Source organism: Trachemys scripta, chromosome 14 (assembly GCF_013100865.1).
Source record: "Trachemys scripta elegans isolate TJP31775 chromosome 14, CAS_Tse_1.0, whole genome shotgun sequence".
Taxonomy (NCBI): Eukaryota; Metazoa; Chordata; order Testudines; family Emydidae; genus Trachemys; species Trachemys scripta.
In genome coordinates, this window is record NC_048311.1 from 28,597,378 (window position 1) to 28,625,051 (window position 27,674).

At 43.2% G+C, this 27,674-nt stretch overlaps 1 protein-coding gene across 2 annotated transcripts; it reads left to right on the top strand.

The window, feature by feature from the left end:
* Window positions 1-27,674, top strand: AXIN2 (axin 2). Of its 2 annotated transcripts, none has more exons than XM_034790054.1 (11): window positions 1-296; window positions 2,285-3,233; window positions 9,870-10,010; window positions 16,923-17,025; window positions 19,197-19,337; window positions 19,637-20,124; window positions 20,295-20,477; window positions 20,795-21,025; window positions 21,684-21,779; window positions 23,043-23,210; window positions 27,457-27,674. In XM_034790054.1, the coding sequence occupies exons 2-11, from the start codon at window positions 2,410-2,412 to the stop codon at window positions 27,581-27,583; spliced, it is 2,502 nt and encodes an 833-aa protein (XP_034645945.1). In that variant the 5' UTR covers window positions 1-296; window positions 2,285-2,409; the 3' UTR covers window positions 27,584-27,674. The 2 variants fall into 2 exon arrangements, with proteins under 2 accessions (XP_034645945.1, XP_034645944.1); XM_034790053.1 differs by lacking the exon at window positions 1-296 and adding an exon at window positions 653-1,077.

Consider the following 27,674-nt stretch of genomic DNA (forward strand, 5'->3'; position numbering starts at 1 on the left):
GCAGGGAGGGATCAGCTCTTTTGTATTTTTTTTAAAGGGGGGGTGGTTGGTAGAAGGAGAGGATCACCCTGAACTCTTTTGCTTTTACTCATACATTCCCTGCAGCCGCTTTCGTCCAATGCTCTCAGATGCTATTGCAAAGCCAGAGAGGAGGAGGAAGAAGAAGAAAATATAGGGGGGGCAATCGGGGCAACATTGCGGATACTTTTGGTGGGAAAGGGCTGGGGGGCGGAAGGGGGGTTGTTTTAAGGAGGAACGGAGCGGCGGCGGTGCGGAGAAAACTACTGAGATCCATGGTAAGTTGCAAAAGAATGTATGTGTGATCCTAGCGCTGCCCCCCCGCGCTTTTCTCCCTCTCCGGGGCGCTTTGATGTGCTCTTCGCTGGGGCTTTGAAGTTTTAAGGAAAGCTATTTATGTGCTAGCTATGGGCAAGCAGGGCTGGGCTGACACCGGAGTGGGGTTTTATTTTATTTTTGAATTATGTTGCAAAAATCCGAGCTCTCGGTGCCTTTTTTTTTTAATTTTATTTTCTGCAAGAGGGGAAGCTTTTATTTTATGGGCATGGTGGGGAAAGAGAGGCAGACATAGCAGGATGCATTTTTGTTAAAGGTGGATGTGGTGAGAATGAGATTTCTCTCCTCTCTTTCTCCCCCCCTTCTCCTCCTCCATACCCCTCCCACACCCCTCAGCACCCCCTGTGAACTCCAAAGAGGCGCTGCACGCTTAGTTAGGGGTCAGTTGTTGCACAGGACTCGGAGGAAGCAAGTAGTTTAGGACTCTCCCTCTCTCTCTTTCTCTAAGATCTCTTTCCAACCTCTCATTTCTCTGCCCGTCGCCATTTCTGGAGCAGGTTTTTTTTATTATTATTTGGCAGGATTGTCCTTTGAGGGCTTGGCGCCTCCTGGATTGTTTCTTCCCTTCTTTAGTTTTTATTTTTGGAGGGTCTCTTTTTTTTCTTTTCTTTTTTTGTTTGCAGGAGGGGTGGTTGGGTGTATTTATTTTTGCTCTAAGGTGGGGAGCAGGGGCTGAGCTTGGAGGAGATGAGAGCCCAGGCACGGGATGCCTCCAGCAATCAGGTACATTATAGATAAGGGGGAGGCACTTTCTCTCTCTCTCTTCCTTTTCTGCAAACGGGACTCGATATTGCGAGACTGATGATAATAGGGGTGACACTGCTTGTTTATGTGTGTGTGAATTTCTGCTTGGGTTTGTGCAGCAAAGAAAAAAGCCAGGAACTCAGTTCACGCTTTCTGATTAGTTTGAGAGCCTTTCACATGCTTATTAAACCAGCTTTTTATTGGATGGAAGCAGGTTTTATTAAAACTGTAGAAATAGCTTTTAAAAATCATTCTGCACCGTAGTGAGTGTTTACTTTTTATTGATCTTTTTTTTTAAACCTATAGCAAGATTTAGTTAGTTTCACATTTACCTTCTAATGATGGAAACTTGTTCTAATAAAAAAAAGTCACTAGTGAGTCAGCCTTTGGAGGCAAATGGGTTGGTGATTTCTTTTTGTTCTCTCCTTCAAACTTTTAACAAGTGCATGTGCTTAACTTAACCAAATCCATGGCAGTTTTTTTTTATTTTGAAGGCTGTAGTTAACTTCTAAAATGAGTCAGAACTGTTTTTAAAATGAAACATTGTAGTGATTCCGCCCCCCCCCCCCAAAAAAAGTCTTTCTGAACGTGCCGTTCCAAAACAGCATTCGGCATTGTGCTAGTAGGGCTTCTGGTGATCATAATCTAAATTTTTAAGGAGTGAGAGGAGAGGGGGGTAAAATGGAAACCAGATGCCGAGAAAGGCACGTCTTGTTCCCTGCCTTGAGTTATCTACAAAAAAGAGGCAAAATTGGGGGGGGGGGGGGGGAGTTGTGTGTGCGTGCGCAAAACTGGTTTACCCTGCAAACAGCAGGACAGAGCCAAGTTTGTGTGCCTGATGCTATCACTGAGAGGGGAGAAGGTTACCTGTATTTTTGTAAAGAGGGGTGTCTTCACTGGAGACGGGTTTGGTAGGTTGTGATTATATATGCAGTGTAAATGAAGGGTTAATTCTTTTTCTTTCCAGCCCCCCCCAACGCCCCCCAAGTTAAAAGTGCGCCGGGAGTTCAGAAAAGCATATCTGATACTTTTGATTAACACTGCAGATAGCTGTGCGTTGCCTTTTTTTTTTTTTTTTTTTTTTTTGAATGTGAAGAGTTGAAAAGCCTGTTTACTTTTTGTCTTTGATGTTGGGTGGATCTGGTTTTGATTAGATCAATACTCTTTTCTTTTCTTTTTTTTCCAGAGAGGAGGCTCAGAGGATCTCCTGCTGACTTGAGAGAGAGGCGCACATACACACACACATAGAGGTAGATTACTGAGGAATTTAAGGGGGGGCGGAAAAACCCTACCAGAAGAACTCGTGGAGCCATGAGTAGTGCTGTGTTGCTGACTCACCTTCCAGACCCCAGCAGCAACTTCAGGGAAGACGCCCCCCGCCCCCCTGTGCCAGGCGAGGAAGGAGAGACACCATGCCAACAGCCTGTAAGCTCGTTTGTCATGAAAAGCCAAAGCTTCAAGGCCATGTCAATTTCTTCCAACCCAAGGAGGAATGAGGATGGTCTTGGCGAGCCGGAAGGCAGTGCATCTCCAGACTCCCCTCTGGCAAGATGGACCAAATCTCTGCATTCCTTGTTGGGGGATCAAGATGGTGCCTATCTTTTTCGGACCTTCCTGGAAAGAGAGAAATGTGTGGATACCTTAGACTTCTGGTTTGCCTGCAATGGCTTCAGGCAGATGGACCTTAAGGATACCAAAACTTTAAGAGTAGCCAAAGCTATATACAAAAGGTACATTGAGAACAACAGCATTGTCTCCAAGCAGCTCAAGCCTGCCACTAAGACCTATATAAGAGATAGTATCAAGAAGCAGCAGATAGATTCTATAATGTTTGATCAGGCACAGACTGAAATTCAGACTGTGATGGAGGAAAATGCTTACCAGATGTTTTTAACTTCTGATATATACCTCGAATATGTAAGGAGTGGGGGAGAGAATCCTGCTTATATTAACAGCAATGGACTGGGGAGCTTAAAAGTTGTCTGTGGCTATCTCCCAACCTTGAATGAAGAAGAAGAATGGAGCTGTGTGGACTTTAAAAACAAAATCTTGCCTTCTGTAGTTGGGCTATCCAGCAAGACTTTGAGGGTTACAGCAAATGTCAGAGCTACAGAAACGGCTGAGAATGGATACAGGTAAGAAAACTCTATGGAAGAAATGGTCTTTTGTTTTGATTTTAATGACTTTGAGACTATTATTCTTTAAAAGGTTTGAGAAGTGGGTGTTCAGTGTTAGGTAGTTTTAAAACAGAAAGCTAACAACATAAGCCCCCCCTCCCCGTGTTTTGAAAATAGTCCAGAAATCCTATTAGTTAAGCATGCCATTGGTAGATTCAACACAGATGCTTATCTCAACCTTAAATATTCAGGTATTTATTTTGTTTTTTTGTTGTTGCTCTTTTCTGAATAGAAGAAACACTGTATTGTGCTGTTAAAGTTTATTGGCTCTTCCAGTTCTTATACACCAAAAACTTCATAGCAACTACATGAATTAATTATTGCAGCAACTTTCAAACATATTCCATGTAACGGTAAAGAGCATCTATATAGGCATATGAAAAATGAAACATTAGTTCACCAACTTCACCACTAACCGGTGCTTAAGTTGGTTGGTTACATGGAATGCAGTTGTGTAATAATGGAGCAGGAAATGTATGCACTTACTACATAATAAAATACATGTAAAGTTCATATGTGTAATATAAAATCTCTCTCTCATCACATTCATTATTGGTATCATGTCAAAGTCATTCCAGATGGCTTTGAGTCAGTGTATACAAGAGCATAAGATCTTAGCATCATGTATTTAGGGTTATAGTAGGTCTGGTATTCTCTTATTGGCAGTGTGCTTGAAGTTAAACTTATTAAAAGTTGGATCTATGTCTTAATGCCAAGTTCAGAGTGTGTAGTGTCTGTTATGCGATACCAGAGGCAAAGTCTTAATTATGCACTTGGGCAGAGAGATTTCTCTGATACTGAGCCCTTCATTTTGCTGTATGCTTTGTTGAAAAGGTGGACTGAGGGGGCAAGTAGCCCCTTACAAAATGACCATGATCATATTCCAAATGAGTAAAATTGTCTTCTGAAAACTTATTTTCCCTCCCCAGCCCCTTGTCCCTTCTCCTGCCAGCCTTTCCATTAATGTGAATTGTTGAATAAAGATCGGGGGCAAAGTGATCTGTTTTCAGTTGTATGCTCTGTCTGCTAGCACAGATGCAAGGAGTTTGTTTTTCAGTGTGGTGAGTGTTTGACATCTGGTTTACAGGAATTTTGAGAACAGTTTCTGTGATTCATGGACATCAAAGGGCTTCAGGCTTCTATTTCAGTTGTATTCTGCCTCTTAGAGGAGGGTGATTGTAGTGCATCTCTCTGTTCCTTTCCTGCCCTTCAGAGAGGCTGCAGCAGAATGGCTGTGGTGATCAAAGTGGATCCAGGGACTGTGGGGTTAATTCTTCTCTTACACCTGTGTAAATTTGTTAGTCTCTAAGGTGCCACCAGTACTCCAGTTCTTTTTGTAAATTTGGAGTGACTCCTCTGACATCTATGGTTACTCTCCATCTTACATCGGTTTGACTGGGAGCAGTATTTGGCCCCTTGTCTCTTCTTGAGACCAGCTTTTTAAGTGAAGAGGGGAGGGGCTATAATGCTCTTCCATTCAAGGGAGTTTGCCTGTCTCAGGGCCTAACTGGCAGCCAATCTGTGGGGACTTACAAGTGCTGTGAGCCTCACCCTCTTGCTGGAGTGTCATAGCTCAACAGTCTACTGTTCTCTAGTGTTAAACAGTGCTGAGTTGTGATGTTCTGTTATCTTTTGGTCTTCATTGGAATTCAACAGAGGGTTCTGTGGACCTTTAGTCTTAAAAGTGCCACAGGACCCTCTGTTGCTTTTTACAGATTCAGACTAACACGGCTACCCCTCTGATAATTGGAATTCAGTGCCCAGTTGGGAATGGATTTTACATTCTACCAGTTGCTTCTGGCTCAAGAGAACTTTTTCACAACCATGACTAGTGTTGCCTTCCTGGCCAGGAGTACTGATGGCCATCATGCCTTGAGATTGCAGCTCTTTCAAGTGAAGCTTTTTTTTTTTTTTTTTTTTTTTTTTTTTTTTTTGCGCTACTTAGATGTCAGATCTGCCCCCAGGAGGTCAGGTGGTGCTATCTGCTTTGATCACCTTCTCTTGCATTTTCAATAGCTTTTTGAATCAAGATCTCTTGACTCCATGGAGAATGCAGAGAGGGAGGTCAAGCTGAGATTCTTCCCAATCCAAAGGCCAGGAAACCGGTTTCCCTCCCCCTCTCCAAGTTATCCTTGTTCAAAGGTGTGTGCGCCCGCCAGCTGGTAGCTAAGGGGTGCATGGATGAGTTGTGTATCACTATTCACTGCATTTAGGAGTGGAGCTTGATAAAGAAGAGTTTTCACTGAGTGGTGGCCAAACCACACCTCCATCCTGGCATGTGTACGATTCAAAGCACTACACAGACGAACTGCCTACATCTGCCACTGTCTCCTAATAAATTTCAATTTAAGTATAAATAATAAGACAAAACCTAGGATTAGAGTCTGGAGGGAGGGGAAAAAAGGGAATTTGGTGTGTATTAAGTATTAGTTAGATATGTGGGCTCCTGATGTATAATAAATACTTTGAGTTTGTTTCAGATTTCCCCCTCCCCTGAAACACTTCTTTTTTAAAGTATTAGGTGTGTGTCTGATGGTTTTTGTGAGACTGCTACCCTCAAACCATTGAGTTTATGTTGGACCCAGGAATGTAAGATGGAATCTGACCATTATTTATATTTGGTTCTGAATTTATCATGCCTATGTTTTATGTACATGGAACTTTAGAGTGGTGCCTTTATAATATATTTTTATTCAATCCAAGGTGGACTCATCTGCCTCCCATTATGTTCTCTGTTCTAACATCTCTGAGACTGGCCTTGCTTTAAATAAGTTGGGGCTAGCAGATGGCCCTCTGCTGGCTCAAAGTGCTTCCTGTCCTTTGAAAGAACTCGCTGATGGAGCTCATTTTGTGTGAAGTTATTGGAACCAAGTTTGGCTTCAATTATCAAAGTAAATGATGCCATTGTAAAGCTATGCTTGAAGCAGTGTCCCACAGTTAGAGCATGGAAGCTGTGATTAACACCATTTTGCTAATACATATATTTTTAAGTTTTTTGTTTTTTTTACCCCTGTTGTGCAGTGATGTTTGTGTCTCAGTAAAATATTTAGTAAGCTTCATTCTTGCCTTGAAAAAACGCTGCTTGAGGATTTATTTCTCAGTGTATAAGTCTTTGGTTTAAACTGCCAGACTGATTTTTATTTCAGAGAGCCATAGGTTGACTGTGTGTGCGCTCACCAAAAATCAGGGGTGCTGGAACAGTGTGTTTAGTGGGGGTGATGAGAGCCATTAAACCAAACTGTAAACCCTGTATATGATGGAAACCACTGCAATCCACCCCTAGTTCCACCACCCATGCCAAAAATCTCCTAAATTGCATTGTTATAACAGGGGATCCAGAAAAGAGTCCCATAAATTCTAGTTGCATTGTAATCCCTCTGATTTTTTTTTACCCATTGCTTAACATAATGTATAGAGAGCTACATGCTGTGTGTCATCTCATCAAGATAAGAGATAAGAATAGACTGAGAAACATCAGTCGTTCTCCTTGACGCTCCAGAGCAACTGCTACCTGACAGCTGAAAACACTTTGCATATTGAGTTTGAAGATTTTTGTGTATGTGCAGAATCTGCATCAGAGAACTCCACTTTCCATAGGAATTTAAGATCCTTGAAGGCAATGTGCTGCATTACTGGAGTGTGGTCAAGTTTTTAAAAAGTTCATCGTAAAAAAACCCAGCCCTAATCAGTTTTCTTGAAGTATGTGGGAATTTCTATGTGGGGCGATTCTGAATCTTTTTCTGCCCCCCCCTTTTTTTTTAATAAAATGATTAAAGACAAAGTAAAAGTATGTGTGTTTTTAAGTTAACCAAGTTCTGAAAGGTGACATTCTTAATTATAACTTGCACAGTGGTTCAGTATCTCTGGGGGGGGAGGCGGGGTCGATTTTGGAGTACAGTACTCATCAGTGAGTTAAACTTGATTCACATAGGGTAGATTAAAAGCTGAATTTAGAGAGATGAAGGTATTTTACACACACTGAACCATCTTTCTATTAAGTGATTAGATAGCTCTACTGATTTGTTTAATAGGGTTGCAGCATAAACTATCAAATGATTAATTGCTTCTGTATTAGCATGATTAAATAGCAACACTGAACATGAAATAAAAGGACGGTACTTAAGACTCACTTAAAAGCAGGATTGCTTCAGTACATATGGTGAACATCTTGAAACCGAATACTTTACAATAATAAGCCTAATGGGTCTGGGTTTTGTAGAAGCAAGACATTAAACAGTTTCCAGTAGAGTGATAAAAAGTAGAGGCTTCAACCTTTCTGTGAGCTACCAAAAACTAGCAGTGGCCTAAAGAATGTCATTGGAACCTTACAAGCTGACTTGTATTAGCAAGAGGGTTGTATTATTTTAAAAGGACACCTTTTTTTGGGGGGTGGGGGTAACTTGGCTTTCATCAGCATGTGGAATTAATTTATCTTTTAAGACTTGACTTCTTTCCTGTGGCATTCCTTACTATCATCTATTTTTTTTTTTTTTTTTTTCACTAAAAAAAAAAGTCTTGATCTTCCCATTGAAATGACTTAGCATGCTTTGGAAAAGAATGTAATCCCAGCTGTGCTTAAATACCTGACTCTTTGCAACAAGGCCTCCTGCAAAGTTCAAGCCTGAAACTGGGGCCTAGAACTTCAGTCATGCTATTTGCAGTAGGGCTCTCATACCAAAGAGGCCCATCTTCTCCCCGCCCCCGCTTAAGCCTTTGCGAAGGCTCATGGTTTTCCCCTTGCTAGTGAAACAGAGGAATGCACCACAGCAGGGGAGTAGGGAAAACTTGTTGTTTGTGAGAGAACTGAATTAAGACCACTGAAGAGGTCGAAAGTGGGTAACTGGGGCAAATGAAACAAAGGGACTAGAGATACTAGCAGGAGGGGAAGTGCCACTTTCCATTAAGGCAGCTGTGCTGCTCACTTAAATCAAGCTGGCCTCATCCAATCCCAGAAGCGTTGGGGTGGGGAGTTTGAAAGACCATTTAAAAACCTGCAGAGCATGCTATCCTGTTCCTGAGGCCCCAAGTGCTGTGTAAGTGACCCTAATTATTAAAATCAGCAGACCTTATCAGATAATGAGGTTCTACTTTGAGACTCTATGCATCCGAAGAAGTGAGGTTTTTACTCACGAAAGCTTATGCCCAAATAAATCTGTTAGTCTTTAAGGTGCCACCAGACTCTTTGCTACTTTGAGACACAGACTCAAAAGCTTAACAGCCAAGACCTGCATTTATATATAAACAAATATACCTCTGAAAACCCCTAGGCACAGACCACTTACCACAGATTGAAAGATTTGTAAATGAATTTACCCTCTTAAAACTTGGAATCATTTTGATCTAAACATTGTCCAGTGGTTAGGTGGTCAGGGCATCTGGGTTCTCTCCCTCGCCCTGCAATACTGTGACATGTTAGGTCAGACTTTACAGAAGTGTCTGCTAATTCTTGATTTCTCCGTTCTTGGATACCCAACTTGAGACACCTAAGGCTGTTTTTTCATCCCTTCCCTAAGGTGCATTGATCTTAATCGGCACTGAGCACTCAGAACTCCTAGGCACCTTGAGGTGTCACTAAAAGTTAAAGTACTCTTGAAAACTGGCTTTGTAGTTTCCCTCTTTATAAAGGGGGCACCAGGGCACTCACCTTTGTAAAAGCAGTTTGAGATCATATTGTTAAACTGGCTTGTATAAATGCTTATTATTTATTAGTAATTCTAAAGCTTGTCTGATGTCAATGGTTGCAGTCAGTCATCTATGGTGCCTGAAAGGAAAGGTGGTAACATTTTCAAAAGCACCTAAATCCTATTTTCAGAAGAGACTTGGGTATTAGCTCAAGTCCTAATGACTTTCCGTGCACTAAGGGCTAGATTTTTAAAGGTATTTAGGTGCTTCTGAGATTTTCAGAAGCACTCTTTTGAAAATCCCAGTAGGTGCCTAACTATATCTTTAGGCACCTCAATACGGTTAAAAATCAGGCCTCAAATCACTTTTGAAAATGGGATGTTGGGTATGTCTACACAGCAATAAAAGACCTGCAGCATGGCTGAGGATGGCCTGGGTCCGCTGATTCAGGCTTGTGGGGCTTCAGAGCTAAAAACTGCAGTGTAGACGCACAGCATGAAGCCCAGGCTCTGAAACTCTACAAGGGGGTTGGTGTCTCAGAGCTTGTGCTACAGCCCAAGCCTGAATGTCTACTCTGCTATTTTTATCCCTGCAGCCTAAGCCCCTGAGACTCAGTGCTGGGGCTTTTTACTGCAGTGTAGACCTATTCTTCGAGTCCCAAATCCCTTAGGTGCGTTTGAAAATCTTGTCCAGAGTGCTCAGCCGCCAGGTTGATGTTAGTGTTTATGTAGAGAATGGTTGGTGACTGTGTAGTTCTGGGTCCGTCTTAACTCTGTGTTCGCTGTCAAGATAAACTTCTTGTGGACTAGAAGCATTCTGAGTGTCTATTGGACGTAAAACAGCGGAGGGATAGTTCTTTTTTTAAAGACATTCATTGTGTCTTACGTACACATCTACCATGAGCGCGACACTAACCTTCTGTGCTTTTTTCAGATTTCAAAATAACGCGACCACTATTTTGCTTGTCCCTAGGTCATTCAAGAGGAACGATCCTATTAACCCATACCATGTGAATTCTGGCTATGTTTTTGCCCCAGCAACTAGCGCAAATGATAGCGAAATATCTAGTGATGCCCTGACTGATGATTCCATGTCAATGACGGACAGTAGCGTGTAAGTATTCCACTTTAGCAAAGTCCTTTGGAATTTACCTCTTGAAAACTACCTGTGCTGATGTACCACAATGACTTGCCAGCATGACTGTTCTATCATTTTAATACTGCTTCCACTTTTTCCATTGGACGAAATCACTGGAAGGCATCTTAAGCCATCCAGAAGTATTGCTATTTACTCAAATGTCACAGAAATTGGCTGCAGTAACCATGGTGGGTGGTTCTTCCCTTTTTGTTTTTGTTTTTTGCCACTTTGCAACAATTCTCATTTTAATCCTCAACTGAGCAAATGTGTGTTCTCCCATACGCTGAAAGAATAAAATAGAAACACTGCTACTAACACATGAAATGTATTTATAGTTCATCACGCCTTTTTATTTGAAGGCCAAGCCTCCAATAGTATTTGATTTGTCATTTTAAAAAAACACACACAACTTTCTACAGGAATTGCTTTCTGTAATTCGGGTTCACCAGTAATGTCAGAATCAACACTAACAGGGTTACTGACCTGAAGGGACAATAGCTGCACATGACGATCTTTCAGAGAATTGTTTGAATGGAGCTTTATGGATTAAAATGTCAAGAGTCTTAAGAGCCTGTGGAGGAGAGGAAGGATGGTCCTGTGGTTGAAGACCAAGCTTGAGAATCATGAGGTCTGGGCTCTGCCACAGCTGGCTGTATAACCTTGGACAAGTTGCTTAACTTCTAAAATGGGGATAATGACACTTTTTTTCCTTCCTCCTGGGGGTGTACGGAGACTTAATTCATTAATATCTGGAAAGCACTTTGAGATCATTTGATGAAAGGAAGTATAATTAAGTGCAGGTCATGCCACTGAAATGGACCCAGTCCTTTGGAAAAGGTGTTTGTTAAATAAAGTAGTGTGTTCAAGGCCTTAATCTCATAACTGCAACTCCTTCAATGTCTCTGTTGGATGTGTATAGTTCCCCCCCCCCCTAAAGATCTGCTTGCTGGCTTTTTAAAGTCACCAGTCTGCTGCCTGATGATGTACACACGCTTTAATGGAAAACAGAGCACGTTTTTTTTACAAAACATCCTCGATGTACAGATGCGTTTATTTTATTTTTTTTAAAATGCACATGTGTGTTTTGAACTGATATTATGGAAAAAATAGCTTGTTGTCCCACCGGATTCGCTTATTGAACAATATTGGCATTAAATAAAAGAGCTGAATCATAGGGTGACTTCTTTATTTCTTCTTACTGGCTCTAGTTGTATGTGATCATGTGTCAACAGAGCATTCATTGGGTTAGTCATTTCTGGACCAATGTAGGGTCACTTGGGATTCACAGGGCTAGGATTAGACCCTCTCTTCACAGCAATGCCAATTGTAGGCCTTATACAGATGAGAGCACTGAGTGAGAAATAAAGTGCATGGTGGATGAAAGGCTTAACTGAATCGCTTTCAGCCTATTGTTAGTCTAGGGGAGCTTAGAGGGGATAAGAGGGTAGCAGGCCGCTTTGAAATTTACTTGAACAAGTGAATAGGAGCTCCCCATAAAGCAGTGCATGAAAGGAGCCTGGCTGTTTTTTCCTGCCGTAACAATAGCCAGTGTAGACTGTGAGGAGCTTGGGGAAGCTTGGCTGATTAAACTGCTGGGAGCTTCAAGTTTTTTTTTTTTTTTGGGGGGGGGGGGGAGGGACGGGACAGGGAAGAATGAGAGAAGAGAGGGCATGTGTGGATTTCAATAGAATGCAGGTTTACATGGTGTTAAGAGACAAACCTAGAAAAGTAATAGTTCCTGCTATAAACTGAGCCAGTCCCTGAATCTTTGAAAGTGCAGGACTCCCTCTAGCCAGACTTACTCCGTGGGGGTGGGAATGGCCCAACTACTGGAAGTGGTGGTGTGTGTGAGGTGTTTTATTTTTCGTGTGTGCGCGCGCGCGGGACGGTAGAACAGCTAAACTTGCAAAATTACCATCGCTAAGGCCTGATGTAAGTAAAACTGCCTCTACAGAAACGTCAGCAGCTATTGCCAATATTGTAATGCAACATGCATAAAATGTCTGGGATTAGTTTTCTTCTCTGCCTTGGATTATGTAGAAAATGGACTTTGCGAGAGATTCTGAGAACTTTCTGAAAAGTTCTGCTGCGTGGATTCCCACTGTTGTCACAAGCTGTGTCCTGGTGTTTTCTTGCTGCAAGTGTGCAGCACGCCCGCTTTCACACAAGGCTTTTACTATTAAACCAGTGTAAATGCAAATCAGCTCCTCGTGGAGTTACTCCCTGTTTATACTGATGTAAACTGAAGAGCAGAATTTGTCCCATAAAGCCTATGTCAGTCATACCAGTAAAGTGAGGTATGAATTTTATAAAAAATCTTCTAATGAATTGCAACTATAGGTAAAATTGCCAAACAATACACACCCTGTGTGTGTGTGTGTGTGTGTGTTAGTTTAGTTTTTTAAATGTCAAGTATAAATTTAATTTTGTAATAGCCATGAAGCATCATGCAAATTTCCCTTTCTTGATTGGGGGAGGGGGAAGAGGAAAGGGGACTTTTTTTTTTTTTTATTTGCTTATATCTTATTTATGGATTTACTTTGGACACAGGGGAATGCTGCTGAGCGAACTTCAAATATTACCTTATCTTACAAACCAGGCTTTTGATGTTGGCAAGATCAGAGGCTTGTTTCAGAGCCGTTGCCAAATGAAGATGGGAGTGAATGCATATGCGCATGAGTCTGATATTTCAAAGCAGCAGTAAAACTACATTCAGGTTAGGTCAGGCACATCTGAGTCAAAAGGCTAAGATAATTGGCTCAGTTTAAATGGCAGCTGACTGGAAAGAAGATTTCAAACTAGTGTTTCCCCCAGAAAGAGGTTGGCTTAGCACCAGACTGGGTAGCTGAAATGTTTATAATTAAACTATACTGTTTAGTGCCTAAACTCTGTAGCTCTTCAGCCCACAGCTTTTAGTAGCCAAGAAATGTGAGTGCATATGTTTACTGCTGGAGAAAGAGAAGAAGGTTATATTGAAATGACCTATTTGAGGAACTCTGTTTTTAAAAACAAAACAAAACACAACACCCCCTCTTCGCTCCAAATAGTAATCCTGTGCTATGCTCTATAACATCTGGCAAAGCCTAACCCTTTACAATAAAAGGCACTTTCTAGTTGTCACTGTGGCCTATACACATTTCAGCTTCAGATTTTTCTGTAATATCTTTTTCTTATTGCACCCAAGCTGGCTGTAAACTCCCAACTCCAGCTGCATGTCTTGTCTGTAATAAGTGATTGCCCATTCTTGTTTCCCCCTTAAACCTGGCATCATCCCCTGTTCCTCATTTTATGTGGAAGGCCTACATTTAAAAAGCAGACATCAAACCAACTACAAAATTCTCTTCCTTTTAGAAGGCCTGACTCTCCCAAGGCTACTAAGTAACCTTCCCATCTCAGTGAAATGTCTTTCCTTTTTTAAAAACTGTATCTTGTTACAAGCTGTATGAGCAAGGAGCTGATCCTGACTCGTGTAACTGCATTGAAGAGAGAATCAGGCCCCCTTCTCCCTAGCCCATGTTGGTGTCACCTTTTCCGTACCTTTTCTGCAGTTATCTATGACATATACACCCCACGCCCCACCCCTTTGTTGTCTTCCACCTGCAGCTATCTCATTGTGGCTCTGAATAAGTCTAACCATGGCTGGAGAGGGGTTCGTATGCTTGTTTCCAAGCCAGTGTTGTCAGTTGTCCGATAGCTGCCTGGGCTGCTCTTAAAGAACAAATGTACCATGCTTGGAAAATCCTGGCTGCTTATTGACTGAAAATGGTGCTGACTCAAAAGTCTTACATGACACGAAAGTTATTAACTTTAAACCAACCCAAACCAGGCACGTCTAAATGGAGATGGAAGTTCTGTCCTACGGTCACTTTTTGCGGATGATAGGGGAGAGATGCTTTTTTACTATGAGGCAAATCATCCCGGTTTGGTAGGAGCTACATCCCCATGGGAAGCACTGCAACTCTGTAAATTCCAGCTTGCTTTCCATTACTGCCCCCATGGCTGGTGCTGAAGGTCTGGCCTCTAAAGGCTGTCGTCCCCAAAGCTGGAGCACGGAGTGTTTTGGAGGGATCCGTCGGACGTGGAAGGGACTGGCAGCAGAGTTGTCCTTCTAGCCCTCGCCACAGAATGCCGTGGCCGAGATAAGCAGGACTGGGGTGAGCTGTTCAGGTTGTATATTTCTGCTGATTTTGGAGGGGAGCAATGCTATAGACAGTGGTTCTGTTCCCTCCCTCAGCTATCCCCTCTCAGTCCCTGGAGCCCTGAATGCGTGGGCTTCAGGCAGGGATGTTGCAGGACAGGCTTATCTTCTACCTCACCCCACCTCTCCTCCATCCATGCCGTTGCATTTTGGTTAGTGTTTGTGCAGGCTTCAGTGTGTGTGTGTTATGTACAGTACTAGCCCAGGCAGGTGGATACTTGACATAACGTGGAATTTCTGTCAAATAATACGAAAGCAGACAGTCTTACTCTGGTGGAAAAGATGCAGGGGGCCTTTAATTCCTCTGTATGGACAGTCTCATTTAAAACATCCTCACCTCGGTAACCCTCCAAGAACAAAATCCCTCTCACCCAATCCGCGTGATGAGCATTGACCTCCTTCCTCCTCTGTCCCCATAACTGCTGCTCAACCTGGCTACAATCCAACCCCTACTCATGTGTTGTTGCGAGGGGCAGGGCCTCCAAGCCAACTTCAATAGATATTTTCATACTTTTATTGCCCCTTCTTTCATCATGAGCATAAATGTTTAGTGCTTGCGATAATGACTGATAACCCCGGTCGTGGTACGAAACAGTGCAGACAGATGCTATGCGTGATTCTCCAGAGTGTGTTCCCATATGGGGCTCTGTGCAGACCTACCTGAGGCAGAATTGAAGGCAGATTTTCATTAGGAACTGAACTGAGGCACCCTAAACTCACTTTGCTTGTGACATAGCCAATGTCTCCAGTGATGATTGTCCACTCTGTTAAACATTGCCCCAAACATCTCTTCTCTTGACCAATGCTCTGTTCTGTCTGGATTTTCCAAAGTTTCAAACAATAAACTGGTTTGACCTTTTTCTTCAGTCTTTGCTACTCTGTATCACTTGTGAATTAGTTGCTTTGTAATGGAAACTTAGAAAGCACTAGGCCAAGACTTTCACAGATGACTAGGGGTTGTGCGCCTCAACGTTTGGGTACTCAACTCAAGAAACTACAATGGGGCCTGCTTTCCTCCATATTCCCCCTAGCCCCTTGGGGGTGGATGCTTGGCACTTTCTGAAAATTTGGCCTCTTCAAATTGTCTCAGGCTGGGCACCCAAACTGCATGCGCATGGCCTTAGTCCTTTCACTGTTGTGAGAGTGGGAAGTGCCATGCTACCATAATGGTGGTGGATCTTAAAATGGGGTTTGTGTGAGAGAGAGGGAGCGGTGTGAGGGATGGTTTTTTTTTTTTTTGTTTTTTTTTTTTGTGGGGGGTGGGGAAGGAAAATAGGGGTTGTGTGGGAGGGGAGATGGTACAGAAAGGGAGAAGTGCATAATAGTCTTTTCACTGGCTGTGAGTGGAATTTATATTCTACTCTTCTATAGGTCCTTACATCTAAGGACTTCAGAGCACTCTACAAATATTAATACTGAGGTGTTACCTCCCTATCCAACATGGTGCTGTATTATCTCTTATAGATTTGGGGGGGCGGGGGGTGGAGAGACTGGAGCACAAAGACCATGGTTGCGCCTCAAATTTATGGGAAATCTGAGACTAGAACTCATGATTAGTAGTCATGCTTTTCAAACACTGGACTATCCCTGCTCAAAGTTCATTTATTCATGGAGGATAGGTCCATCAATGGCTATTAGCCAGGATGCAAAACCATGCTCTGAAGTGTCCCTAAACTCTCTTTCCCAAAAGCTGGGAATGGGCGATATGGGATGGATCACTTGATGATTACTTGTTCTGTTCATTCCCTCGGAAGCACCTGGCAATGGCTACTGTCAGAAGACCAGATATTGGGCTAGATGGACCTTTGGTCTGATCCAGTATGGCTGTTCTTATATTCTTAATACTAATGTGGGTAAATCTTTGCATGACTAGATGACAGCATACCTCATTGCTAGAGAAAAAATATTGCTTCTGCTCTCTTGATGGCAATTTTCATAGCTCTTCTCACTTGGTCTGGGGATTTTTTTTTTTTGTTTGATTGCTTTATCCCAATGGGCTGACATAGCCAAGAAGAAGAATGATGTCCCATAGCTTTTGGAGCCTGTGTTGTAGTGACTTTACTGGCTTGTGCATGACAACCTCAAAGGCAGAAAAGGCATCTTGGGTCCCACCTGGGGGGGAGCCCTTTGTGACCAATCATTTTGTTATCTTATCTGCATAGTGTTGGCAATCTATGAAGTGCTTTAGACCTATCAGCCCCCCTCCAGTCTATAGTGACATACAGAACAAGTGTAAGGAGTGTGTGAAACCTATTACGGAAGGCCCCAGTCCAGTAAGCTGCTGTGTATGGGCAGAGCCCTGTTGAAGTCAATGGGACTCAGCAGGGATCTATCCACATTCAGATGCCTACACGAAGGGGGACGGGCTCGCTCAGCTACTGAACATCCAGGCCTAGTGACTAAGGCTTGGTTTCTTTTTTCAGAGGCATTAAACATCCATAGACTTATTGACTTCAGTTGGAGTCCTCAATGTTCAGGACTTCTGAAAATCAGGACCCTCAGTCTGTTTAGATTATTTCAAAGAACATGGAAGGGGGCTTGCTGGGAACAGTAAAATGATTAGATCATTTTGAATTCTTTCTTCTGTTTTGGAAAGTACTTGCAATGGTCCATTGATTTGCAGCATACTAAGTTGAAATAAATAGACCTAGGATATCCTGGTTGACTGTGACTTCTCTTTCTGTTTGCAGAGATGGAATCCCTCCTTATAGACTTGGGAGCAAGAAGCAGCTCCAGAGGGAAATGCATCGTAGCGTTAAGGCCAATGGTCAAGTTTCTCTACCTCATTTTCCGGTAAGTCTGATGCAGAGTCCTCTGAAAAATGGCTGGAGAGAAGGCCCTCTAATAATGCTAGACATTGCAACACCTGGAAGAGACTGGGAGAAATCATTGCAGGTTTACAGGGAAGGGAGGAAAATGGCTTCCTTCTCATTAGCTTGTTGCATCCTTTTGTCTCTGAATGCAAAGATTGACAGCTTCAAGAAGAGAAGCGAATAGATGGGTCAGCTCTTCAGCTGGAGTCAATAGAGCTACAGAAACCCAGAGGACCTGGCTTATTATTCTTACTTCCATTGGCTTGAGGTCTTTGGGCTTATTCTGTTATATAATTATTTATATTCTATAAACCCCAAACATCAGCTTAAAACACTCCTGAAAAGTTTGCTTGCATAGGGTTGCTTTGGTCACTGGTTGGGTTCTGTGTAAGGTTTTTAGCCTTTCTCTGGATCGTTGACTAGAGCTCACATTCTGGGTTCAAGCTGGGAGCACCCCATCTGGTTGATTGTATAGACATGAACATGGCTGCGTGGGTCCTTCCTGTCTAAATCTAACCTTCTCCCCCTCCCCCCTCCACCACGTTCACAGCTTCTGTGCTCTGATGAGGGTTGTGTTTTGCTTTTCCTGTACTGCCCCAAGACTTCAAAAACACAGTTGGCAGTTAATAGGATTTACTAGCTTCTCAGAAGAGAGAGATTGGTAGCCAGTATGTGCCTTCTAACAATAATAATAAAACAACTTCTGCCTTGGTTTTGAGGAAATCCAGTTCTTCTAGTTGTGTTGCTCCTGAAAACTAACTCATTGACTTGTTGATTCAGTGCAGACTTCAGGAAGGTGCTGCTGGTTCTTGCAGTGAATAAACTGTTTACACAGACAAGTAGAAACATATCTTGTCTTGAGATTAATATTCCAAAATTCCTCTTTCTTCTTTTTTAAGCAGCAAGACATTTTAGATACTGTTTCTGGGGTGGGTGTGTGTGTGTGGTGGTGGGGGGGTATGTTGGATTGAATGGGGATTTTATTTTTTGGAAGGGAGGGTGTTCTTCACCCCCTTCTATAAAGAAAGTTCTGTAGCCTGAGCTTGTAAATTAGATTATTTTGTCCCAGGGCGTGCAAATCGACTTTCTCTGTAAGGCAGTGCTTTGATCAGGGACTGAATAGAGCTGGCTTGTGTAAGAGTGACAATTCCAGCAGAGCGGCCTTTTTCTACCCTCACATCATTTCTGGAGCTAAGTGGTTGTCGGAGAGAGGCCCTGCCTCATCTGGTGGGTAGTACGGGAAAGAGTTGGCAGTTCAGCTTTCTGCTTCAAAAAAAAAAAAAAAAAAAGGTGGGGGGCAGAGGGGAAGCTAGGGGTGAGGGCGAAGACTGGGGTGTGTTTGGGGGGAGAAGATGACAGGAAGGAGGAGGAAGAACTCTGGTGGGTGGTTTCTCTTTCTTTTCTCCCATGTTTGCTTCTTTTGGCAGAAATTCTCGTTTGCCTTTTTATATTCTGCACTTGATTTGGAGATGTTCCCTTTTTCCCTTGATAGATCTGCTTGAGGCAGCCAAGCTCAGCAGTGTACCACTACTAGCCTGCAGCAGCTTTCTTCATTTTCTGTACAAAGAGATTGGGGGAGGGGGGGAGAGGGAGATCTAGGACACTGTTGAGACAACACTACCTCAAAGGTGCCCAGTGTGTAGCCAGGAAATAAATTACCAGCACTTCTCTGATCTGCAACTGTTTGACTTTTTTTTTTTTTCTCCTCCCTTTTTCTCCCCCATCTTATTTTTTTTAATTTCCAACTCCTTTCTGTTTATACTCCACTTTATTCCTTCAGTTAAAGGCTCTCCCTCCCACCTCAGAGGTTTTTTTTTTTTTTTATTTGATGTTTGACAACAGTCTTTGAAGATTTTCTACTTCAGAGTAGCTACTGATGGGCTGGTTGTACTACAGAGAGAACAAGCGGGGTTCCTCGGAGTGCGACCAACTGCTCCTGCCGAAGGCAAACGCTAGTGGGAAGGATGTCACTCCATGAGGCCACAGCACTAGCTCATAAAAATCCAGGGCAGGCGATGCCTACTTGCGCTAGTCTCTTCATCCAAACATGGAGACACAACAAGCATAGTGGGGCCAGAAATGGTGCACCAGCTAAAGTGCTTGCACTGCCTGCTAAACATGACTTACCCCTTTTGTCCCTGCTCTGTGTAGAGAACCCACCGTCTTCCTAAGGAAATGACCCCTGTGGAACCAGCTACCTTCGCGGCTGAACTGATCTCCCGGTTGGAAAAGCTGAAGCAAGAGCAAGAAACGATGGATAGTCTGGAGGAGAGGCTACAGCAAATCAAAGAGGTAGGAGGATTAACCCCTCCGGCGCCGGCGTGGTGCTTGGCGCCTGCTGAGCCGACATCTTTCTTGGGGGTGGGAGGGAGCGGCATAGCCTGTCTGCACTTAGTGTAATGGAAGACCGCTTTTCTTTGTAAGCTGTATTTTGCATGCTTTAATGATCTGTCCTCAGTACCGGTGTGTCTGCTGTCCAGCAGCAATGCACGCTCTGCTTTCCCCGCTCGCCTAGTGGGAAGAGCCCCTGTTCCAGTGCAGCTGGCGCCCTGTGCTTTTTATTTAGCTCTTACTAATGTTGCACCTTCAAGGAAGAAGAGAAGGAGGGATCAGAGCTACCTGCCAACACGCAGGCCAATCGGGAGGCAACAACCACTCAGCATCAGCAGCACTCGCTCACTCTCCTGCCATCCGGCAGCTACGAGGAGGACCCGCAGGCGATCCTGGATGACCATCTATCGCGAGTGCTGAAGACTCCCGGCTGCCAGTCACCTGGCATGGGGCGGCACAGCCCCCGCTCCCACTCCCCGGACCGCCTCCCGGGAGGCAAGCCACAGCCAAGCCCGGCGTTGCCCGCTGCCTGCACCCTCATCAGTAAAGGATTTATCACCAAGCAGACCACCAAGCACGTCCACCACCACTACATCCACCACCACACCATTCCCAAGACTAAAGAGCAGATAGAAGTCGAGGCAGCACAGCGGGTCCAGTGCTTCTGTCCTGGGGGCAGCGACTCCAACTGCTATTCGAAATGCAAGAGCCACTCGAAAGGGACGGAGCTTCCGCTGGAGCAGTTTGGGTAAGTTACAGGAGTTTATTTTTCAGTAAGAGGGAGGTGGGCTTGATTTAGAAAACCAGGTGGAATTAGCCCCTTAAAAACATTGGGAAGTGTGGTCATGACACGAGCCCAGGATATTAACGGTGCCTGCTGGGGGCGGGGAACCCTGTCCCCTGGTATCTCATCCTTAGCAAACCCGGCACGCTGACGAAGAGGAACGGCAAAGTAACAGATGGCGTCGCCCTGCCGGCCGGGGAAGCAGGGCTATCCGCAGTGCCCGGGCTCCAGCTACCTGGGGGCGAAGCAGATCGGTCACAGAACGTCTGGCAGTGGATGCTGGAGAGTGAGAGACAAAATAAGCACAAGCCTCATAGGTAAATATACAGCTGTCTACAGCAATATTGCTCCCGGTAAATATTTATATATTACATAGGCTGTCTATTTTTACAATCGCTAAAAACAAATGAGACTCTTTGCTCCTCCGGTTTAATATAAAAGCCATTCTGCAGAACCAGAAAAACCACAAAAATGTCATGTTTTTGGCAGTAAACCCTTTTCATGTTATGACAGACTTTGGGGAGGGAGCGAGCAGAATAGGAGCTGCTATTGAAGTCATATTTTCCAGCTTTTATAAGCCGGTTCCTTTCCTTTCCTCTTCTCTTCCTCCCCCCTGCCCTACTCCGCCCCCCAGCACACAAAGCACAAAGAAGGCCTACAATTTGGAGTCCACCAAAGGGATCCCCAGTGAGCGCCCGGCCCGCCATCACCTGTGGGGGAACAGCAATCACTCACGTGGGGCACAGCCTGCCCATCCGTTCGTCCAGGATCCCACCATGCCCCCGCTGACCCCGCCCAACACCCTCGCCCAACTGGAGGAAGCCTGCCGCAGGCTAGCGGAAGTGTCCAAGCCTCAGAAACAAAGGTAACTACAAAGGGGAATGGCGGGGAGGGGGAGTGAAAAGTCTCCTTAACTTTTCCAGCCCTGAGTGCCTCATTTTATTAGTTCTCTCTGATAGGCAGACGCCCCCTGCAGGGAATGGGTGTGAATCACCAATATGGCTTTCTTTAGGAGGAGCCTTATTTCAGGCTGCTTGTTTCCTTCTTCCCGCAGGCTCCCCGCCATCTCCCAAGGGGCATTACTGGCTGGCAGGCAGGTGAACTTAGCAAGCTAACAGTAGACATCCAGGTAGCTAGAAATTTTATGTGATGTGCATGTAGTCTTGCCTTCCACTGTAGGAAGAGGTCCAGATTTGTAATGGGAGGTGAGAAAGGGGACGCATTGCCACAAAACATATAACTTAAGCCCCGAAGATGAATTGGTTTTGTTTCGTTTTGTTTTGTTTCCCCCCAGTCCTCAATAGTTTGAATTCCACATTCTGCCTCTCACTATCACAATGTGTTGAATTAGGTTGTTTATCGTGCATTTGGATACGGAAGGGTAAATTAGTCCATAGCATTCTTAATTCTTCCTTTTGATTGTGTTTTGATGCAAAGAGGGAACTTAATGGCCTACAGAAGACTTCAATTAAGAAGATGTATTTTAACTTAATTTTGTTTGTTTGTTTATCCCCCAACTTCAGATGTTCAACCTCAAATCAGCAGAGGGATCGAAACCACTCATCTTCTGTTCAGGGGGGAAATGCCCCTTTTTGCAATGCAAGTCTAACTACAGAAGAGTATGTACATATATACATTCCATGTATTTCCACGGCTTTTAACTATACTTACATTAAATGGATGGCACTTTGAAAATAGAAGACATTTTTATATCTGAAGTTTAGTCTTTCAAACATACTTTTGTTCTCTTTCTTTAAAAAAAAAAAAAAGAGAGAGAGAAATTTTAAAATCTTGTTTCTGGTTCTTTTTAACTTGCATTCCTGTAAAGTGGACAAAGATTGGATTAGTCTAATTACAGGATGGTTCTTTTAACAAGAAATCTGCTACAGAGAGGTCTAAAATGGCCTAAATAATTAAAGTTTTCTTTTTTACCCTCTTCATCTTAAGCAATGAGCAATGTTTGAAGTCCAGACTAAGCCACCTGACTAGAGTCTTTCATTTTTAATTGGTTGACCTTAAATCCACCAGCTGTCTTTGCTAGGAGCTTTTTTTTCTGAAGCCACTCTACAAAGACTTAGAACAAATTAGGAAGACTACATTACTGTGGACTAACACTTTGTGACCTTTTGACATGCCAAGTATACATTGCCTCAGAAGTAGTTCTGGATTTAGCTACATGGCATTCATTGCACTGTTACTATTTTGTTATGTAGTAATTTTTTATTATTCTTTAAGAAGTGTTCCTCATTTCAAGTAACAAGGTCCACCTTATTTTTGCCTGGTTGTTCACGGCTACAGTAATGCTACCTGTGCATTCGGGACAAGTCATCTTAGTGCTTTGAGCACTTTTTGAATGGCAGACTTTGAAATTCCAGCAACACCCATTAACGAGTGTATACCTGGAGTGAAATAATTAAACTGTTATTCTCTGCCATATAATTTGTATGAATGAAAATGGTGCGAGTTATCTTTGTGACCTTTGAAGGCCACACATGAAATAGTTAATTTGACTTAATGGGAATGTGTTTAGCATAATGGTTAGCGCCCTAACCACTGGGGGTTACTGTTTGAGCCTCAGCAGACCATGTGATCTGTGTCCCTCATCCATAAAATGGGAACAGTTCTCTGTTGCACAGGTGTGCTCTGAGGCATGGTTCATGAATGAGCCTCTTATTATTTGTATTAGCACAGCACCTAGAAGCGGGCCAGGACCCTGTCGTGTTAAGTGCTATACAAACATGGCACATACGTTTGCCTTCATTGCATCGGACTTTCAAATCGAACCTGGCATCAATCTGGTTGCCATTGTCTATAGTAGAAATATTGGATTTCAGTGAAGTCTTTGTTTCCAAATAAGAAACATGCTTTGTTTTTTGTTGCAGTCACAAAGAGCCAAAGAAACTCCCAGTGGTTCATGCCTCCCAGTCCAGCGACTTGGTCGTCACTTATTTTTTCTGTGGAGAAGAAATACCCTACAGGAGGATGTTAAAGGCCCAGAGCCTGACACTTGGGCACTTTAAAGAGCAGCTGAGCAAAAAGGGAAATTATAGGTAAGAATCTCGTGGTTTCTTTCGTCTGCTGAGACTATGAACCAAAATAACCAGCAAATATGTTTCTGCAAACCCGCCCACAAGTAAAAACTTACAGCACCTTTTTCGGGAGGTTGGCTGCACTGGCTCACTCAACTCTCTTCTGTCCTTTTTCTATTCCCCCACCAAAGCCAGGGTGGTTTAGAGAGACAGGCTTGGGTACTATGTTGCTGAACTTGGCCTTGTCTCATGGGTCAGTGAGCTTGGTTGATGTCCCCCCTGATGTCTGTCCCCCAAGAATTGCATAAAAGAACACTGATTGGCCATGGGCAGCTATTGCCTACATGTTGACTCCCACAAAAAGGAAAGATGCTTTTGTGGTTACGGGGTTGGGCTGGGACTCTGAGAAATCTAGGTTCAGTTCCCTCTACCTCTGACTTCCTGCCAGACCTTGAGCTTAATCTATCGGTGGCTCCATTCCCCATCTATAATGGGGATAATGGCACTTCTCCGCCTCACAGGCGTTAATGTTTGTGAGGCACTTGGCCTCCTTTGGCAGAGCCTCCACATAAGTAAGGTAGGTTCATTCTGGGGTTGGGGATGTGAGAGATGCTTTCAGGAATTTTGTTTTCAACCTAGTTGAGTTCCGGCAGATGCTCTTGGCCTGTTTCTAAGCGCCTTTCAGTTAGAAATACCAAGCCTTGGAGGATGAATTCCATTGAATGACACTTAAAAAAACAAACAAACCCCGCCTCCCTATCTTCCCGCTCCTCCTTATAGCCACCCATATGAATATAAGGAATTCTAATGGTCTAAGATTGTGTCTGGTATCTGCGGCTTAGAAGCCAGTTTCCCCTGTTTGCTGTCTTTTTGTAACGTTCATTCCAATTACAGTGGCTTTGTCCTCAGTTATTTTTTACTGTATTAGCCAAACGGATCTGCTCAGTAATGAACTGACCATGTCCTATCGGTCGACAAGGCTCTTTCATCTGTACAAAAGAAACAGCCAGGTTTAAGTATTTTTAATTTTTTGTTTTGAATTCGGCACTCCTCCCAGGTGCCAGAGGGCGCCCTCTGGAGACAGAAGTCACAGAAATGTCAAAATAGTACAACTTTCCCCAGGTGGTCCCACCAGTGAATCTTCACTGGCTTTGAAAGGTCCACTAGAGTCTAGTCACCTGGTGGCTTTCTGTTTTATGTGGATGCTTGTCCAGTGGGGCTGGGGTTTGAGACCCCCATATCCCCCGTCCCTCCCAACTGCCTTCGGGTGGCAACAACTTGTAATTGCTACCAACTTGAGCTGGATCTGAACTGGCAACCAAGCAGTGCAAAGGGTGTCTCTCCTATTACCCTGTTCTCTCAACCGTCATTTAGTGCCTCCAGAACATCTCATTCGGTTTCCTATGAAATTCTTTCTTGTGATGCTAGGGTGCTTGAATAGGATATTAAAACTTCTGTGGCCTTAAAGCCCCTGCAGGTGCAATTATTTGTGCCTTGTCAGACTGTAATTACTTTAGAAAATGTTTTTAAGTGACTGACAAGGATGAAACAATGTTTTGCTTAGATCTCTCCCCTTTACACCTGGGTAAAGACAATACAGAAATTTATAAAAGGAACTTGGGTACGTGCCCAGTATTTTATCTTGCACAGACACAAGGTGAAACTAATTACACAAATGTGTGTACCTCCAGGGAATCATTTTGATCTAAGCTTTGACTTTTGGCTGGACTTTGAGTGAAACTGCAGGTGACCTTCAGGGAAGAGGGCCGTGCTACCCAGAGTAGAGTGAGTGTGTGTCTGTCTGTCTGTGCTGGGGAGGCAGTAACTAGACTGCTTTGGTCACATCTGGCATTGATTTCTTTTTAAGGCACACTTAATAAGCATGTCTTTGAAGCTTTTGCCTTTCATTTAATGCACAAAGACATGCATAAATGGTCGACTCTCAAAATTCTTTATTGATTGAATCAGTTTGCAACATGGGTACCTAAAAGCTCTATTATTGCTCCCTTTTCAATGCCAAAGTCAGGTGTCTGACTATGCAGTGGGATATTCACCCAGCACATTGTGTTTCCGTCTTTTTCTTAAATAAATAAATAAAATTAAAAAAATTAATGCTGATGACACACACACACACACACACACACACACACACACACACACACACACACACACACACACANCACACACACACACACACACACACACACACACACACACACACACACACTGGGTGGTGTCGGGTAATCTTAACATGGCAGCAGTTCAAAACAGAACAGCAACACCAGGCCTGCTAGATTCTATTGGTGCCAGATGTCAGGGGGGAAAAGGAGAAGCAGAGCTTGCCACATAAAACATGTTTGAATGGAAAGCCCATTTCTGTGAGCAAATAAGTGCAGAGCGACTTGTTTGAAGATGATGTGCGGGAGGATATTGCTTTGCCTCTCTCTCTCTCTCTCTCTCTCTCTCTGTGAAATAAGGTTGTAATTATGTAAAAGGTCATAGTGTGTTTTCTGAAATAAAGATTCAGTGTTCAAACAAACACAACATTTTTTGTAAACCCCAGCAGAGTTTGTTTGTGGGAAGTTATTGGGAAAGCAGGCTGCTCTCTGAAAGAGGGGTGGGGATGGGGAAAGCGGGGAGAAAGTCCTTAAAACCCATTCACATTTTTTTGCCTTTTGGTTTTGTTTTGGGCTTACTGGCTCATGGAATTACAGCTCTGACCTGCACCATTAAAATCAGTGGGAACTTTGCCATTGACTTTAGTGAGTGTAGATTCAAACCTTGTATGAAGAACTTAAATAAGAGCTATTTTCATGACCGAACCATTAAAAACACAATGCTGTACATCAGTCCAACTGGGAATGACTTTAAAAAAACCCAAGTAAATGTACCTTGACTAAATGTAGCTGTTTCACTCGCCCCTCTTCTCTCCCTCCTAATTTAGCTCGCCTTAAAAAATAAATTAAAAACTTCTTGTTACTAGGTGTTTAGTTTTTAAATACTATTTTTATAGCAAACTCATTATTTTAAAACTGCTAAAGCCCAATCCATGTTTTTAATAAAGTGAAAAATCCAAGTTAAATTTTGGGGAATCCTCCTATAAAAGTTATGACCTTTAACCCTCCAACACCTTGTTTGAAAATTATGGAGCAGGGGATTTTTTTTTTTTAAATCTTATCTGATGAGGATTTTCTTTTGCTGGTGATCAGATCACAAAGTGCTTTTTAAAGAGCGCGAGAGAGCAGGGCAGATTGGAGGAGGTGTGTGGTAGCAGACGGGCAGGCTCCTTAAATGCTAACCTTCTGAATGGAAGCCCTTCATTTGTGCATATGCAATTAAGCAGCCTTAGAAGGAAGAATGCTAGAAAAGGGATAAAAGGAACCTTTAATCAAGAAGCTGAACGGTCTAATTCGGGATAATAGAGGGGTCCTTACTGTTTGACACAAGAGGGGTGGGGGCACTTTTTGTCTGGGTGAGCATTGGCTTCATGATCTAACGACCCAGAGCAAAAGAGAAGGAATGCAGGACACTTCTACTTGACCTTCCAGTGTCAAATATTGCAAGCTTGACCAAGATTGCTCTTTGCATGCGACCAGTAGGAAGCATCCGAGAACAAACACAGCCATATCTGTGGATGCATGGTTTTAGTTTTGTTAAATGCAAGGCACCCTGTTTCACAAACTGGAGTAAGGGAGAAGTGCCACATACTTAGTCTTGTTTTGCAGAAAGCATGTGACAGACTTTGAGTTACTGTTTTTTTGTTTTTTTTCCTAAAGAGCCTTTTTTAATAAAAGCTTCTCAATGCCATATTGTGCTCCAGAATTTATGCATGAAAGAAAGGAGAACAAAAACTAGTTTTTTTTATTTTGTTAAGTAAGATGTTTGGCCAGAGTTTGCTCTGCTTTTTATTTTCTCCTGTTGAAAATATCTGCTGCCAACATGTATAACTTGTTCAAGGCACTGTCCCTGAGGTGCCCTATTTTATTAAGTAGTATACTCCATTCCTTTGCTCTTGTTCCTCAAACGCTGCTTGGGCTGGCTGCAGTTGCATTCATTCTAAATCGAATATTGGCATATGCATGCAAACAGATCACTTGTGAGTTATGGAGGATTTTAATGGTATTGGACTTTCTTGGTTATCTTGTTACGCTCATGTGAAAGGAGAATTGGACCCTTTGTTGGAAATGTTTGCTGCTGTTATCTAAAAAGAATTGTAAAGTAACACTTCATTATTTAAACTGCTTCCTCCCCCCCCCTTCTCCCTCAGGTATTATTTCAAAAAAGCAAGCGACGAATTTGACTGTGGTGCAGTTTTTGAAGAAATTTGGGAAGACGACACAATTCTGCCCATGTATGAAGGAAGGATTCTTGGGAAAGTAGAGAGGATTGATTGATGGCATCTGTGTTTCTTGAACGCAACCTAAGCTAAAGATGTCTTTGGACACGCAACAACAACAAAAACTTTGAAGGAAAGTTTTGAACCAA